General features: G+C 46.5%; 1 protein-coding gene across 1 annotated transcript in view; it reads right to left on the bottom strand.

Moving 5' to 3' along the window:
* Positions 1 to 324: 324 nt before the first annotated feature.
* Positions 325 to 15,087, bottom strand: part of LOC142591358 (uncharacterized) — a 38,276-nt gene continuing 23,513 nt past the window's right edge. Inside the window, exons 6-9 of the mRNA XM_075703682.1 lie at positions 9,705 to 9,838; positions 5,089 to 5,257; positions 1,401 to 1,632; positions 325 to 450 (exon numbers count right to left, since the gene is read on the bottom strand). Of these exons, the coding sequence (XP_075559797.1) occupies positions 416 to 450; positions 1,401 to 1,632; positions 5,089 to 5,257; positions 9,705 to 9,838 (570 nt within the window). The 3' untranslated portion in view covers positions 325 to 415. The remainder of the gene's footprint in view (positions 451 to 1,400; positions 1,633 to 5,088; positions 5,258 to 9,704; positions 9,839 to 15,087) is intronic.

Genomic DNA, 15,087 nt, shown 5'->3' with positions numbered 1-15,087 from the left:
CTTGAACTGCCCTAAACGGCTCCTGTTTTATTGCGATAGCAACTGTGTGGACACTTCGGGCGAATCTCCGCCGTCGACGTCGTCGTGATGTTCCGCATAAAGTCCAAGTGCCGTAACGTCGCCGCCGCGCGCCGAGGCTGTCACGCCAATTTACCCGTGGCGCACCATCACCACCTTACATCATCGGTGCTGGTTGAACGAAAACAACTCCGAAAAAAAGAAAATTCACGAGAACAGCTATTCCGCGATTCCAGAGGGACGTTCGACCCGCCCCCTGTCGGAATATTCGCGCCCGCACCTCAGGCGCGCGTAATGTACCTTTGTCCTCGTGGAGTTTGGTCCGTCCCACACCACGATCATCTCCTGCTCCTTGTTGTACGTGATGCAGCCGTCCTCTATATCCTTGGGTTGGCAGTCAAGGTTCTTGGTGTACACCGGGTCTCTGCATATCTGCACGCCAGCAAGCACGCGCCCGTCACACCATATATATATATATATATATATATATATATATATATATATGAGAATGTTTATTTGCTTAACAGTTTCGGTCGAAACTTGGACCGACCGAAACTGTGAGACAGTTAAACCGAGGATAACCGCGCTGTTTGCTTCTGATCTTTTAGGTACGCCTGGCCCATTGATGAAAACTGCAGTATATATATATTACACTTTTACACATTTTTCTTGCTCAATACATGTTACGTGATAAAAAAAATTCGTGATGCGTGCTAGGCGCCAACATGTGCGTTTAATCTGCATGATTCCCATTCATGAATCTAGCGCGTGTATAGTTCCTTTGTTGTGCTTGTACATCGTGTTACGCATGAAGTTTCTGAGAAACCTAACTATTTGGGCCCTATAACGTAAGACTAGTTGAATCTGATTTTATTCCAATCTCCCAACATCAAATTTACGTCACCGCGCCGACGCAAACATCGGGTGGCGACCCGCAGCGATGTTTGAACAGGCAAGTGAATCGTTCTCCTCGTGTATATAGGCAACACCACCTAAGATAGCACAAGGCCTTTTCACTCCGGTCCATGACGTCATGTTACCAGAAAAAACACGGCAGGGACATGTAGATACCGACACGTATCTTTTTTTTTAATCGTTCCACACAAAAAGAAACACTTTGTGCAATCTACAACGCGAGATACTCCACATCGCCACATCAAACTACAGATAATTTCCATTGACGTCATAGTGCCGCCATCTTGTCTACTATAAATCGTTAGCATTGACGTCGTCGTGGCCGCCATGTTCGGGCACTAGCACGGCGAGAAGCGGCAATCCTGACGTTACGCTAAAATTATTCATATGCCCTATACATATATATATACATTGGGATCGCAGCTGCGCAATAACGAAAAAGCGTCTGCACAGAGCACTCGCCTCACCAAGAGTCGTAAACGCTTTCCAGCCCGGCGGGTACTGGAACTTCACGCCGGCCGGATGCGGGTGGAGCGCGCATTCGTTGTTCCAGCTGTAGTTGCCGATGGAGGGCTCGTTGTTGTCCGGGAACAGGGGCTTCTCGTTGTACGGCTTCAGGGTGAAAGTGATGGCCCTCGGGTACTTGTCCAAGAAGGGGTGGTAGGTCCTCAGGAACCTCTCGTAATCGTAAGCATCGAGCTGAGCCAAAGAGGAGAGAGAGAGAGAGACAAGGGCACAGTGAGCATGCATAATGTGGTCCCTGTACATACACTCTGTGCATTCTACAATGTAAAGACGTACGTAGTATGGAGCACCGATCGAGCTCAAAATTACCCGAAAGCCCGGGTCCAAAACCAGGCCAGCAGGCCGGGCCCAGTCCGGGGGTTCGGGCCTATAGGAGCTTCAGGTTCGGGTAGCGGGCCTCAGTCGGGCCCGTAATATAGGCCCGGACATATGCTATTTGTAACTCCGCAATACTGTAAGACTACGCAAAACTTTAGGTCGGTGGAGCTTGTCGGTTTCTGAGAAAGCAGGGGCACAGGCAGGCCACGACGCAGCAGCGGTGCACGTATGCAGTAGAGAGCTTTACGCGAGTCGCACCCAAGCGTTGGGGGGAAGAGACTCCAATGTGGGCCTTCCGCGCTCCTTCGCCCTCACTTCGGCTCCTTTTGCACGCCCGGTGGTTTGCGTCCCCCAACGCTTGTGCGCGACTTGGGTACCCTAACCTAAAGCTCTCTGTAGTGTCAATTAGCGACGCTATTCGGCCACTGGGAAACGGTTCCAGTGGTCCCACGCGCCCGCTATGAACCTCCTCCCTCTCTCTTTCTTCGGTCTTCGCTTCGCTGGAAAACTCTGGTCAACCTTGTCCACAGATAATGAAGACCTCGAATTCTTAGATATCATCGTGCTTTGACGAGAGACGCGGACGACCCGTCGTCGTTGGAATGGAGGTGGCAAGACGCCGCATAGTCGGAACGAGATCACGACGAGTTAGACGTATATTTGCATTGCAAAATGGCGTTGAAGAGAAAGCAAACTGTTTGAATCGTGGAAAACTGGCTGCAACAACAACAAAAAATTGCTAGACTGTCTTCGGTCGCCGAAGTTATAGCACCTCAAGAGGAATCAACGGAAGTAATCCCAGTACTACTGGTTACCGCTTCCAAGAGCAGATGATGTGCCTAAAGGCCCATGCAGTTTGGAGATATTTTTGGAGACGTCATGCAGTTTGGAGATGTGCGCCATCGAGCCTGCCGGGAAAATGCACTCTCGTTCCACTTACTTTTGTTGCGATAACAATGATATGGACACTCCAGGCGCAGTTCTGCCGCCACCGTGATGTTCCGCATAAAGTCCAAGGGTGATAACACCGCCGCCGCGCGCGCCACATGCTACTATGTGCGAGTGAAAGCGTGTGAGGGGAGCCGACAATCTCGGCTCAATCTGGCGCGCGCAAGGGAGAAAAGCGGGGAGGAAGCGCGCCGTCTTCCGTCGCGCGTAAGCCACCGGGGCGAGACGAGGGAGGGGGGGGGCTCGGCGTTGTATCACAGGACACCTATATAAGTTAATGTGTAACACCTATATATTGTAATCTGGCAGCAACTGCGTATTGCGGGGCCCACGCGCACCTTATCCTGAAAGTGGCCTGCGTTGGGGGTGCGTCGACGGCTGATACCTTTGTGCGTGCTGCGCTGTCGCCCCTCAGTTTGCGTTGGTGCGAGACGCAGCACAAAGGTCAATTCGCTCACTGCTGCTGCCGCGCTTCCTCACGCCAGCGCTTTGACAGCGAGTGCCCGCGGTCAGCGAGTGTGATGTGTTCACGTTTGCCTGTGCGCGCACTGACATCATGCTTGTTAATTTAGTAAGCGAATGTTTGCAAGTTTATACGACCGATAAAACTACTGTCCCTACTTCGTATATAGCTGTCAACTAATTTTCTATCGCAATCGATGCTCCGCCTTTCGGGTGAAACTGCGACTTTTGTTTTAAAGAAAACGCTCTTCTATACATTGAAGTAAGAAAAGTAACTGGAACGACCGTGTATTTCGTCCCACACTTTGGGAAATGGTACCTCCAAAGTGTTCTACGCGAAGGGTTCTACTTAAATTGAGGACGACGCAACGAGCTATGGAAAGAAGAATGATGGGTGTAACGTTAAGGGATAAGGAGAGAGCAGATTGGCTGAGGGAACAAACGCGAGTTAATGACATCTTAGTTGGAATTAAGAAAAAGAAATGGCCATGGGCATGTAACGAGGAGGGAAGATAACCGATGGTCATTAAGAGGAAGCTTTAGCTCGGGCCCAACTCCGACGCGGCCTATTCAAATACATGTAAAAATGCAAAAACGTTTTTCCGAAGTAACCCCTGGACCGATTTTAATGAAATTTGTTGCATTTGAGAGGGCAAGTGAAATTCTAGTGACTGTTGGTCGCGGAATTTCTATTTAGGTCCTGAATTTTGTTAAAAAGATTTTCAAAAATTCGAAAGTTTGAAAAAAATAGAAGCACGAAGTTTACAAATTCATAACTCTGCATCAAGAGCAGGTATCGCGGTTCTGTAAACGAGATCCATCAGATCATTGAAAGCGGACAAATTCTATACGTCATTTTACATCTTACGTGGATTTGTTACGTTGTTTACATTGGGTTCTGCAAAACCTATATTTCCATTTTACTATATTTTTTGTCATTCATGTGTAACGTATCAATTTTGTCCGCTTTAGATGTACTATTAGGTGCAGTTCACGGAATTGTATTATCGATTTTGTTTGCTGAGTTACAGAGTTGTAAACTTGATAGTTTCGTTTTTTGAAAATTTTCGATTTTTGCCTATTTTTAATAAAAAATTGACGACCTAAATAAAAATCCGAAACCAACAGTCACTAGATTTTAAGTTTTTCTTTTAAATGCAACAAATTTCGTCAAATTTGGTGCAGTGGTTGCAGAGAAAAACGAATTCTGCTTTTCACATGTATTTAGATAGGAGCACCCGAGCTAAAGCTTCCTCTTAAGGGTTACGGACTGGATTCCAAGAGGAGGGAAGCGAAGCAGGGGGCGCCAGAAAGTTAGGCGGGCGGATGAGGCTAAAGGTTTGCAGGGACAACATAGCCACAATTAGCACATGACCGGTGTAGTTGGAGAAGTATGGGAGAGGCCTTTGCCCTGCAGTGGGCGTAGCCAGGCAGCTGCTGTTGCTGCTGCTGCTGCTGCTGCTGCTGATGATGATGATGAGCTCCAAAGTGCTCTCAACTTTGCAATTCATTTCAAGCGGATATGTCTTGCGAGTTTATTGGTTACAATTCGCAAATTGTAACATGAGCCGTAAAGTAATTAATTCAGAAATTAATTAGCTTAATTAATGTGTTTCGATGTTTTGTGCTAGTAATGTTGGACAATTCTAGCTCAAGAGCAAGAAGTCTGCTATCCGCCACAGGAGGGCTTTAAAAATTCCGAAAACTTAAAAATGATCACCCCGTATATACCTTAGCTAGTTTCGCACCCCGCATATATTATTTCTTTTTCTTTTTTTGCAAATCATTTTTTTACACGCGCATAGTTCCTAAAACCAAAACAAAGCAAACAAACAACGACGAAACCGTCCTAATCGCTAACGCGTTCTTCTTTCTTCAGGTCAGAGAGGGTTGGGTGCTCACCATATTGCAGTGATCGCCCCAGCCTTTGTACAGTACACGAGAATACGTCTTAGTCGGCGTGAAGAAGATCTGCGGCGTCTTGATGAAGCAGACGTCGCCGTCAACGTAGTCGCTGGTCGGCCAATGAGTGAGGAAGACGTAGTAGCGCAGATGTCTGAGAGCAGGTACACTGCGTGTCAGCAAAGATCGGCGCCACGTGTAGGACATTTAAAACACAAAAACAGCGATCCAGAAAAGAAAAATAAAGAATGAAAGCAGAAAAACGAGAATCTTCTTTTTTTTGTCTTTTCGAGGTAAACTGGCATTCGCTCATCGCCTTCACGCTAAAATAAGGCTGTGCGTAAATCGTCACCGGCACTGTAACGTTTCGTTTCGCGCTTTCGGTGTGAATGCATTGCGTCACTGGCCGATAAACATTCACCGAGAAAGCGAAAAGCTAATTACCGCATTTAGAGCACCCAGTTGCGGCGTGACCACGAATTCACGGATGGGTAGCGCTGTAAATGGTCTAGTGTTTGGTTAATAATAATATTTGGGGTTTTACGTGCCAAAACCACTTTCTGATTATGAGGCACGCCGTAGTGGAGGACTCCGGAAATTTTGACCACCTGGGTTTCTTTAACGTGCACCTAAATCTAAGCACACGGGTGTTTTCGCATTTCGCCCCCATCGAAATGCGGCCGCCGTGGCCGGGATTCGATCCCGCGACTTCGTGCTCAGCAGCCCAACACCATAGCCACTGAGCAACCACGGCGGGTGTAGTGTTTGGTTAAACCTGAAGTCAATGAAAGTGCGTCGTTAAGTATAGCCCGTTAAAAAATTTTAGGCGCGCAATAGGACCTCGGCGATTCTCCTCAGTAGGTGGGGTGCCCATTTTTATAGCGCCACAGCGTATCCGGACAGGACGATGATGATGATGATCATCATCATCATCATCCGGGAGTCTGCTTCAATGCAGCCGCGAAACAGCCTCCGTCACTTCGAACATCTTGAGTGCAAGCGTACACACGTGACTATTCCAAATAGGCCACCGGCGCTCGATCGTTCAGGCTGAAATTTTGCACGGTGCAAGTGCTATATCTGCCGGTGCTTTTTGCATCGATCGGTTTGTCCTTCGTGCTTCTTGCTTCAGACATTCTTGTGGCGCTGTTGATGCGAAAGCTTCAAATGGGCCGGCGAGAGAGCCGGCGTCTGTGGCAGCGAAGCGGCACCTAAATTCCCATTGGGTGCGACGCCACGTCACAGAGCAGGCCACGTCACTAGCGCGCCTCGACGGTGCAGAACAGGCCAGACGTTGCGTGAGAGGAGAGGGCATCGCCGCGACGCCACGTCACCGTCGGTAACCGTACTCCTTCACAGACTCTAGAGGCTCACTGGCGATACTGAACTCTTGTTACCTTGCCCGGATATTCATCATTATCTTTGTCTTCTGCATATTAATCTTCAACCCCACTCTTACACGCTCTCTGCTAACGTCCTCAATCATTTGTTGTAACTCGTCTGCAGTGTTGCTGAATAGAACAATGTCATCGGCAAACCGAAGGTTGCTGGGGTATTCGCCGTCGAACCTTGTGACGATTGATGACGATTGATACCATGGAATACCAACTAGCCCGTACCCAAACTTTGCTTACTCCTAAGCCTTCCCAGTTTAATAGCTTGAATACTACTTCTAAGCTCGTAGTGAATAACATTGGATAGATTGTGTCTCCTTGTCTCACCCCTTTCTTTATAGGTATCTTCCTACTTTTCTTGTGTAGAATTTAGGTAGCTGTGGAATCTCGATATTTTCCAAGATGTTTACGTAAGTGGTCTGTACTCCTTGATTACGTAATGCCTTTATAACTGCTAACATTTCCACTGAATCAAATGCCTCTTCGTAATCTATGAAAGCCATAAGAGAAGCTGATTGTACTCTGCGGATTTCTCGATTACCTCATTGATGACATGGATGTGATCGCTTGTAGAGTATGCCTTCCTGAAACCTGCCCGTCCCCTTGGTTGGCTAAAGTCCAGTGTTGCCCTTATTCTATTAGAGATTATCGTAATGAATATTTTATATAGTATTGGGAGTAAGCTAAATGGCCTATAATTTTTCAATTCTTTAACGTCTCCCTTTTTGTGGATTAGTATAACGTTTGCATTCTTCCAGTTTTCTGCGACCCTCGAAGTCGATATACACTTGATATAGAGAGCCGCCAGTTTTCAAAGCATTATGTCTCCTCCATTATTGATTAAATAGACTGTTATTCCATCTTCTCCTGCCACTTCTAGGTGTTTCGTGAGGTCTCCCAGATAAGAAGCAATGCGGGGTAGGATTCCCAACCATAAGGACATAGCGGACAAGATTGACGAATTCTACGAATTCTACAATTAATGAGAGGGTAGCTGTAGTCGTAATCAAACTTAATAAGAGGTGTAGATTAAAGGTAGTACAAGCCTACGCCACAACATCCAGCCACGAAGATGATAAAGTAGAATGGTTTTATGAAGATGTTGAATTAGCGATGACGAAAGTGCAAACTCAGTATGCTGCAGTAATGGGCGACTTCAATGCAAAACTTGGGAAAAGGCAGGCTGGCGAAGAAGCAATTCGTAACTACGGCGTCGATTCTAGGAACGCCAGAGGAGAGATGCTGGTAGAATTCGCAGAAAGGAATAAGCTGAGAATAATGAACACCTTTTTCAGGAAGCATAATAACAGAAAATGGACCTGGAAATGCCCTAATGGTGAAACAAAAAAATGAAATTTATTTCATACTTTCTACCGACTCCAGCATAGTGCAGGATTTAGAAGTGATAGGTAGGGCAAAGTGCAGTGATCATAGGCTAGTGAGGGCTAGGGTTCACCTCAATTTGAAGAGAGAGAGAGCAAAATTGGTCATGAAGAAACAGGTCAACCTAGGGTCAGTTAAGAGTAAAAGCAGACAAATTCAGGCTGGTACTTGCAAACAAATGTGCAGCCTTAGAACAGAGAGATGAAGATGACAGAGGTAATGAATGAAACTGTAACAAGGTTGGCTTCAGAGGCAGCAATTGAAGTGGGAGGCAAGGCACCAAGGCAATCAGTAGGTAAGGTCTCCCAAGTAACAAAGGACCTAATAAAAAAAAAAACGAAGAATAAAAGTGGCCAACTCAAGAGTCGAGATAGAATTAGCGGAACTGTCAAAACTGATCTAGGCGAAAATAATTGATGTTCGAAATTACAACGTAAGAAAGACTGAATAAGCCGTAAAAGGTAGACGCAGCCTGAAATCAGTGAGAAACAAACTTGGCATAGGACAAGCCAAGATGTATGCATTGAAAGACAAGCAGGGTAATATCATCATCAATCATCAATAGCAATCTCGAAGGTATAGTAAAAGCAGCGGAAGAATTCTATACTGACCTGTACGGTACCCAGATGACTCAGATGACCATTCAAAACAGTAATGAACAGGATACGGAAACTCCGCCTGTAACTAGCGATGAGGATGAGGTCAGAAGGGCCTTGTAAGACACACACACACACACACACACACACACACATATCTATATATATATATATATATATATATATATAGTGCTGCGCGCGTTTTTAGTGGATAAGCTCGCGTGTCGCAGCCTCATCAAGAAACAGGAATGTAGCGAGTCAGCGTATCATGACGTCATGACGTCATGGCGTGTCCACCAAGTACAGAAGCCAAAATTGTTTTGTAAAAGGCAAGTAAATTATCTAGGGGCACTCGTACAGGCTTGCACTATGGGACCACTTCCCGTATATTCACACATCCATCCACGTATGTATTTGCACAAACATTGTTGAATAAGCCAGCCGAAACGAACGCTTGCCAGAAGATTTTACCTCAAATTAAGGAAATGGACCTGCATTTGAAGCACACGAAAAAGAAACAAAGAACAACCGCAGAGAAGACGGGCATATAACCAACACTTTGGTTGTTTATCGTGGGCAATGCTTTCATTAGCATTCAATCGGTCATCCTGAATAAGCCGTGTGCACTTCGGCCGGGCTCCACTCTACCGTTTCCCTCTGGACACGCTGCGCCGTCTAGCGAGGCGCGCGCGAAGCCCTCTCCCCTACTTTTGTGTGGCCTCCGAGATTGCACCTTTCGAGCGCCGGTACGTGCTCTAGCATGGATAATTAATCTCTCGTTGCCGATGCACTTGTTCGTGACCGCGCTCTCCGAGGCAAGATAACGTTTTTTCGCCTATTTTTGTTATGTTTTTTTCCTGCACCGTGTATCTTGTAACTGCTAAGAAAAAAAAACAGCGTGTTCGTGGCCTAGCGCATACAGAATCAAAATCAAATCCACTTTATTGAAACATCGCAATCCCAAGAATACAGATGTTCAATAGAGACGAAGCTGCTGTGCTCGGGGACTCAGGTTCGGTAGTAACCAGTAGAGGACTTTTTTTTTCCATGACCTGTGTTTTTTTATTAGAAAGACAGCCCAAGTAAAAAAAAAAATCTAGAACCGCGATACAAAATGCGAAGTGGAGGAAGTATAGACAGAGAATATGCCAATCGCATTAAACAATGACTGATCGAAAAATGACGCGTCAGTAACCCTTTAAAGCTGATAATATGTGGGAAAGCACGCACGCAAGCTTCTTACTTGATGTGATCTAGGGGTTTGTCCTCAAGACCAGCACCATAGAAACCGCCGTACAGCGTGGCATTGTTGTATATTGAGGCGACCAGGTTGAAGCCAACGCGCTGACCTTTACGTTCGTGGTAGTTCTGAAATCCCTGCAGATCATAAAGAAGAAGAAGAAAAAAAATCAGGCAGCTGATGTCACGGAGGCTTGCAGCGGATGTCATCACAATGCAGTTTTATCTGGTCCGTAAACATATCGCGGTTAAAAAGCCTCCGCTATACATTTTCTTTTAGGCTGACAACTTTGCTGTAGACATATTTCAACAACACGTCAATAAAGAAGTAATAGAAAAACGAAACTTCGACCATTAGCGCACACAATGTTGTCACGAGAAACTTATCTGTCACATAGAAGCTTCGGAATACAAGCAAGATGAGAGTTTCTTTCGACTCGCGCCACTCTGAATGGGACATCTCACTCCTCCCCTCTACCGATAATAGCGGCGCCTAATGGAGAACCAGAGCTGCGCAGGAGGTACTACGGCAGTTTAAGTGTGCCTAGAACTAAAATATGCTGACCCCGTGCAGTATAGGGAGGCCAGGATGACGGCGCGATGTATTGAACAATAACAGACGCGCACCTTTGTCAACGTTCGCCGAGCCCGACGCGCCAAGTTTCTGCCCGCGGGCATTCGGGTTGCGTGCGAGATGCGCATGCGCCGCAACGTTTTATCACATCGCTGCCCGGACGTGCAAAATCTGGACGCTTCGAAACCAAGTGCGGCGAATCTGCTGATGCAAAATTGTAGCACGTGCCACTATTAAACTGTGGCCATCCGTTCCATATATGGGGAATCAGCACCGACCAGGAGGCGCTAGGGAAATTTGAGTGCGTGTAGAACTAAAATACATAAAATATGCTGACACCGTCCGGCAGGGAGGCCACGAGGATGGCGTGACATATTAACGCGACAGTGGTAAGGAGCCCGTGTCGCAAAAGAAAATCGAAAGAAGAATATTCAATTGTAATTTGAATATACGAGAAAACAATTCTGTAGCGCGAAAAGTCAAGCAAATCCGTTTTCCAGTGTTTCTACAATGCATAGACCGGAGATGGCGTCCGCCATTTGCGCACGCCGGAGCGTAAATATCTCGGAGTCCATACAGCGGCGCGCCAGCTTCTTTGAAAACACTTCCAGATGGCGCTCGCCTCCACCGCATCGCGGCCCATGCAAGAGGCCGTGTTTCTACCAGAAAGCCCGCCTTCGTGCATAGCGTTCGCCGCGAGCGTTCCCAGCTAAACATTACGGTTACATACGCTACAGTTGCCGGGAAGCGTGAGAAGCAGTCAGCCCCGTTTACATAAATGCGACAGTGGCGCATCGCATTTCCAAGCACACTTGGGAAAGGCGATGCAACGCCGTTGACATGTAGCGCATTAACTCTCGCTAGGGTGCCTCGATGCGCGCGCCCTCTCGGAGGGTGGAGTCATTAGAGAGTTTTAGAATAGGGGCCCCAAACGTTTTGGGGCCCCAAGGAAATAGCGTCGAAGCCACTGCGCATGCGCAAGACGCAAACTCCGTTTGGGTTTTGCGTTGGGAACGCTATTTCACCGATTTAGCGGGAACCCAAATAGCGGCCCCAAAAGCTTTGCGTCGGCAAACATGGCGGCACCCATCGAAGCGACGGCTCTAACCTAGAACAAAACTGGGTTCGATTCGCGGTAACGCGAGAAGTTCGCAAGCTAGGAGAAGTGAGTGCGGTTATCGCTTTCTCTCAACTAGCGTGTGTTATGAAGATTGACTCATTAGACGCCGCTGATTTTGAATTCGATTGAGGATTTTATGGCTCGTAGGCCTAACGCGGCTAAGCTTGGCTGGTGAAGGCTAGTAAAGTTGGTTTGCTCAAAACTAAGCGCAACTAATTGTTTGCTGCTTACAGAGAATAACCTCTAAATTGTACTTAAACGCGAATACACGCAAGTAAAAATTATTATTCATATCATAAAATGGTATATTTTATTTAATTATTGCTAATATAGTTTTTCCTTGACGCTGTAGTGGCGCTGTCAGCGCAAGACGCTATCCGCAAACGTCAAACCCTATTCTAAAACTCTTCACTCCTACGTGCCCCAACGCTAACACCCGCAAAGCTCTTTGGGGCCCCAAACTATTGGGGCCCCTATTCTAATGCTCCCTATTCTGTGAAGGGTCAGTGCCGCCTTTCGACCGCCGGCCGCCATTGCGCTGCCCACATTTCGTTACGGTCGGTCGAGAGAGACCCGTGCACGGCGTTTTCTGGTCCGAAATGCCCGGGTGTTTTTCGTGCACGAACCACTCACGGAGCGACTGGAAGAAGCACTGACTTCAGTTTAGTGCAGCATTTTGCACCACATTGGTGGCTTTCTTGTGAAAGGAATTTTGAAAAAAAAAACGAAAAACTGCGAGCAGTGCAAGGCTGCAATGCTGGGCTCGACGAGCCATGAGCATGCATCGTAGCAGCATCGACGACCGGTTTATAGCAATTACCAGTTGACAATATATTCGTGCAGAAAATATATGCTAAACAGGGCTTTATAGTAAATTACTACGTGAGAGTCGTGATTTAGTGCTATATAAGCCACATGTAAGGCAGCAAATAATCTGGTATGCATTCAATATTTTGTTCACCCTCATCTGCATATTTACAATAAGGTAAAAGAATTCAAAACAAAATTAAGAATAACTATGGAAGCACTGCTAAACAGAATACGGCCACAAAATAAAACGTTCAATGAAAGCGCTTGCTATATACTCAAGCTAAACAAAAAATGCGCCAGAAATGGTTCATTTCGTAGTATTAGTGTGTAATATATCCAACAGAACAAATATAAATTACGCTTCGAACTACAATGAAGCAATAAAAGCGGTCCGGATGTATAGGCTCCGTAGCTATCGCGCTCCACTGCTGATCCTCAGGACGTGGGAGCCACCCAGCCGCGGCGGCCGAGTTTCTATAGAGGTTAAACACGTGGTGCTGTGTACTAGGTCGGTATCGGTGCATGTTAATAAAACCTCAGGTGGTCGAAATTTCCGATGCCCTCTATCACGGATCCATCACACGCGATGCTATGAAATCACAACGAAAGGCCGTGGATATGTGATATTGGTTGAAATATGCGACGTTAAAAAAAAATTCGCAAATGTCAGCACAGGTAACACAGACGCAAACAGGTAAGACAGACAGGTAACACAGACACAAATGAAAAGCTGCCACATTCACTGCAGTTTCCGTGATCCCGAAACAACCCTTCAACATTGGTAGAACATCTTACACACGGCCTCGTTTCAACCGCAGAGTGATTATTTGACTGTTGCGATCATTGCTTTCTACTCAGCGTTGCAGCATTCAGCCGTAAATGGTCTAACTGATGACTGATTCGAAAACAAGATTTGAAAGTAGGGTGTGCGATGACAATTATTCTTTTGTCCCGTGGAGGCACGCGGTTTGTTAAACAAATTCGGGTTTCAGCTGGCAGCCAAACAGTCTTTACGCTTTGGGTAAAGGCACGAGACTCACACACAGACACAGCGAAAAACGGCGGGACTCGTGCCTGCGTATGTTTCGTGCCTTTAACCAAGGTTATCACTCACCAGCTAGCCCAACAAGACGTTCTTTCAAAGTCAGCGCGGCTGGCGTGGACGGCAGTTTTCTGCTGCCAGCAAGTCCAGTTGGAAATTCCGCTTTAAAAATAAAAATGACAGAATATTAAACTGATACTTTCACACTGCTGATGCGAAAATTTTGTGTTCCCGGGATATCATTAAAGCAGCACACGCTATCAAAGCGAACGGTACATGGTGCTGCGCGACGCCCGTTGACTGCCTACGGAGCGGGCATCATAATGGCGGACGCCGTAGCGGACGACGTGGTTAGGGTGGCTAACGTGGTTGTCTTCACCCTGCACGGCGGTGGAGAGAGTGTACGCATCAAGGCACCTAGAGCTGCTGTATATGTTACCAAAGGTAGCTATTTTTGGTAGCATATACAGTAACTCTAGAGGTACCCTAACTCTCGCGAGAACGTAGCGCCACATGATGTCGTATAAGGGAAGTGCAGCCGACTTCCGGTGTAACTGGTTTCCGGTAGTGGGCCGAGTGCACGTTGCCGGTTGAGTGCCGAGAAATAGACAGTTTTAGTTTAGCGCACGCAACTTATAGCGTACGCTATACGCTATAGTGTAGCGTACGCGAAGCAGCGCACGTGTTTTACAGGTTTAGTTGGCCAGCGGGATTTTCAAATCTCAGGGGCCATATGCCGTCGTTGCGGCTATTTCCCGACTCAAGCGATAGGCAGCGCTGACATCTCAGTGGCCTTAGAGTTACTGTATATGCTACCGTAGGTAGCAGAGTTGCGCGTAGGTCCGCCATCTTGCCTGAGAAGCAACCAAGTCTATGCGGCGAAGCCGCACTCCATTTTTGCAGGCGACATGCCTAGCGTATCGTCGATCGACCGTGGGCGCTTTTGCATCGCTGTGCACCGCTTTTCGGCCGAATCGCAAACAGAGCGCATCGAAACAGCTGACTGGATTAGATTGTGAAGAAAAAGGCGCTGCCCTTTTTTAGCGCGCGGCGTAAGATGCAGCGCGTATATTAGTTTCTTTTTTTTTTTTGGAGTTGCATTCACCTGTGCACTTTCTCCGCCCTAATAACGTATGGGCACTCGCGTATCTAGAATAGATTGTGTATTCTATATACGCCGATCAGATGCAGCATTCGTGAACCGCGACGGTAACGATTAGATTGCACCGAATAAACTTAGGGAATATGGTGATGTTATTTTATAGATTCCGGAAATCCTACAAAATTTTCGTGCGAAAAAGCTACTTCACAAGGTAGTATAAGGTTCGAAATAAGATAGCTGCGTATTAAAAACTGGACAAACTTTAGTAATTGAGGTAAACAATCAGATACTTTAATGACTTTCCTTCGCTTGAATACTGCTTGGCACTCAGGTTTCGTTTCAACAGAGATAAATACGCTACTAAGAGCAGAGCAGTGCTCGTTTAGCCTGTAAACAGTAACAAAAAGCACCGAGCCGCAACTACCTCTTTTTTTGGCAATAAAATCACAATGCGAATTTCAGAGAAAAAAACAAACACCAGTATATGCGCATGCAAATATTTTGATATAGTGAGCTTTATCAAGTGGCGCTCTTTTACAAAGGGAACTGTACTAAATATAATGAGGCTCATACTTGCTTATGTGCCATAGCTCTCAACATGTAGCCAGTCTAAAATATTACTGGTGAATGAATGACGAACCATTGCTATTTCGACTCTGGTACCCCATTAGATCTTGTGTAGGAACATATCCATCTACCAGCAAGCAATGGATATCTGCTACACCTGCAAGTGTGATTT

This window comes from Dermacentor variabilis, chromosome 8 (genome assembly GCF_050947875.1).
Source record: "Dermacentor variabilis isolate Ectoservices chromosome 8, ASM5094787v1, whole genome shotgun sequence".
NCBI lineage: Eukaryota > Metazoa > Arthropoda > Arachnida > Ixodida > Ixodidae > Dermacentor > Dermacentor variabilis.
Note: the sequence above shows the minus strand (reverse complement) of the source record. Positions and strands in the feature narration are given on the sequence as shown.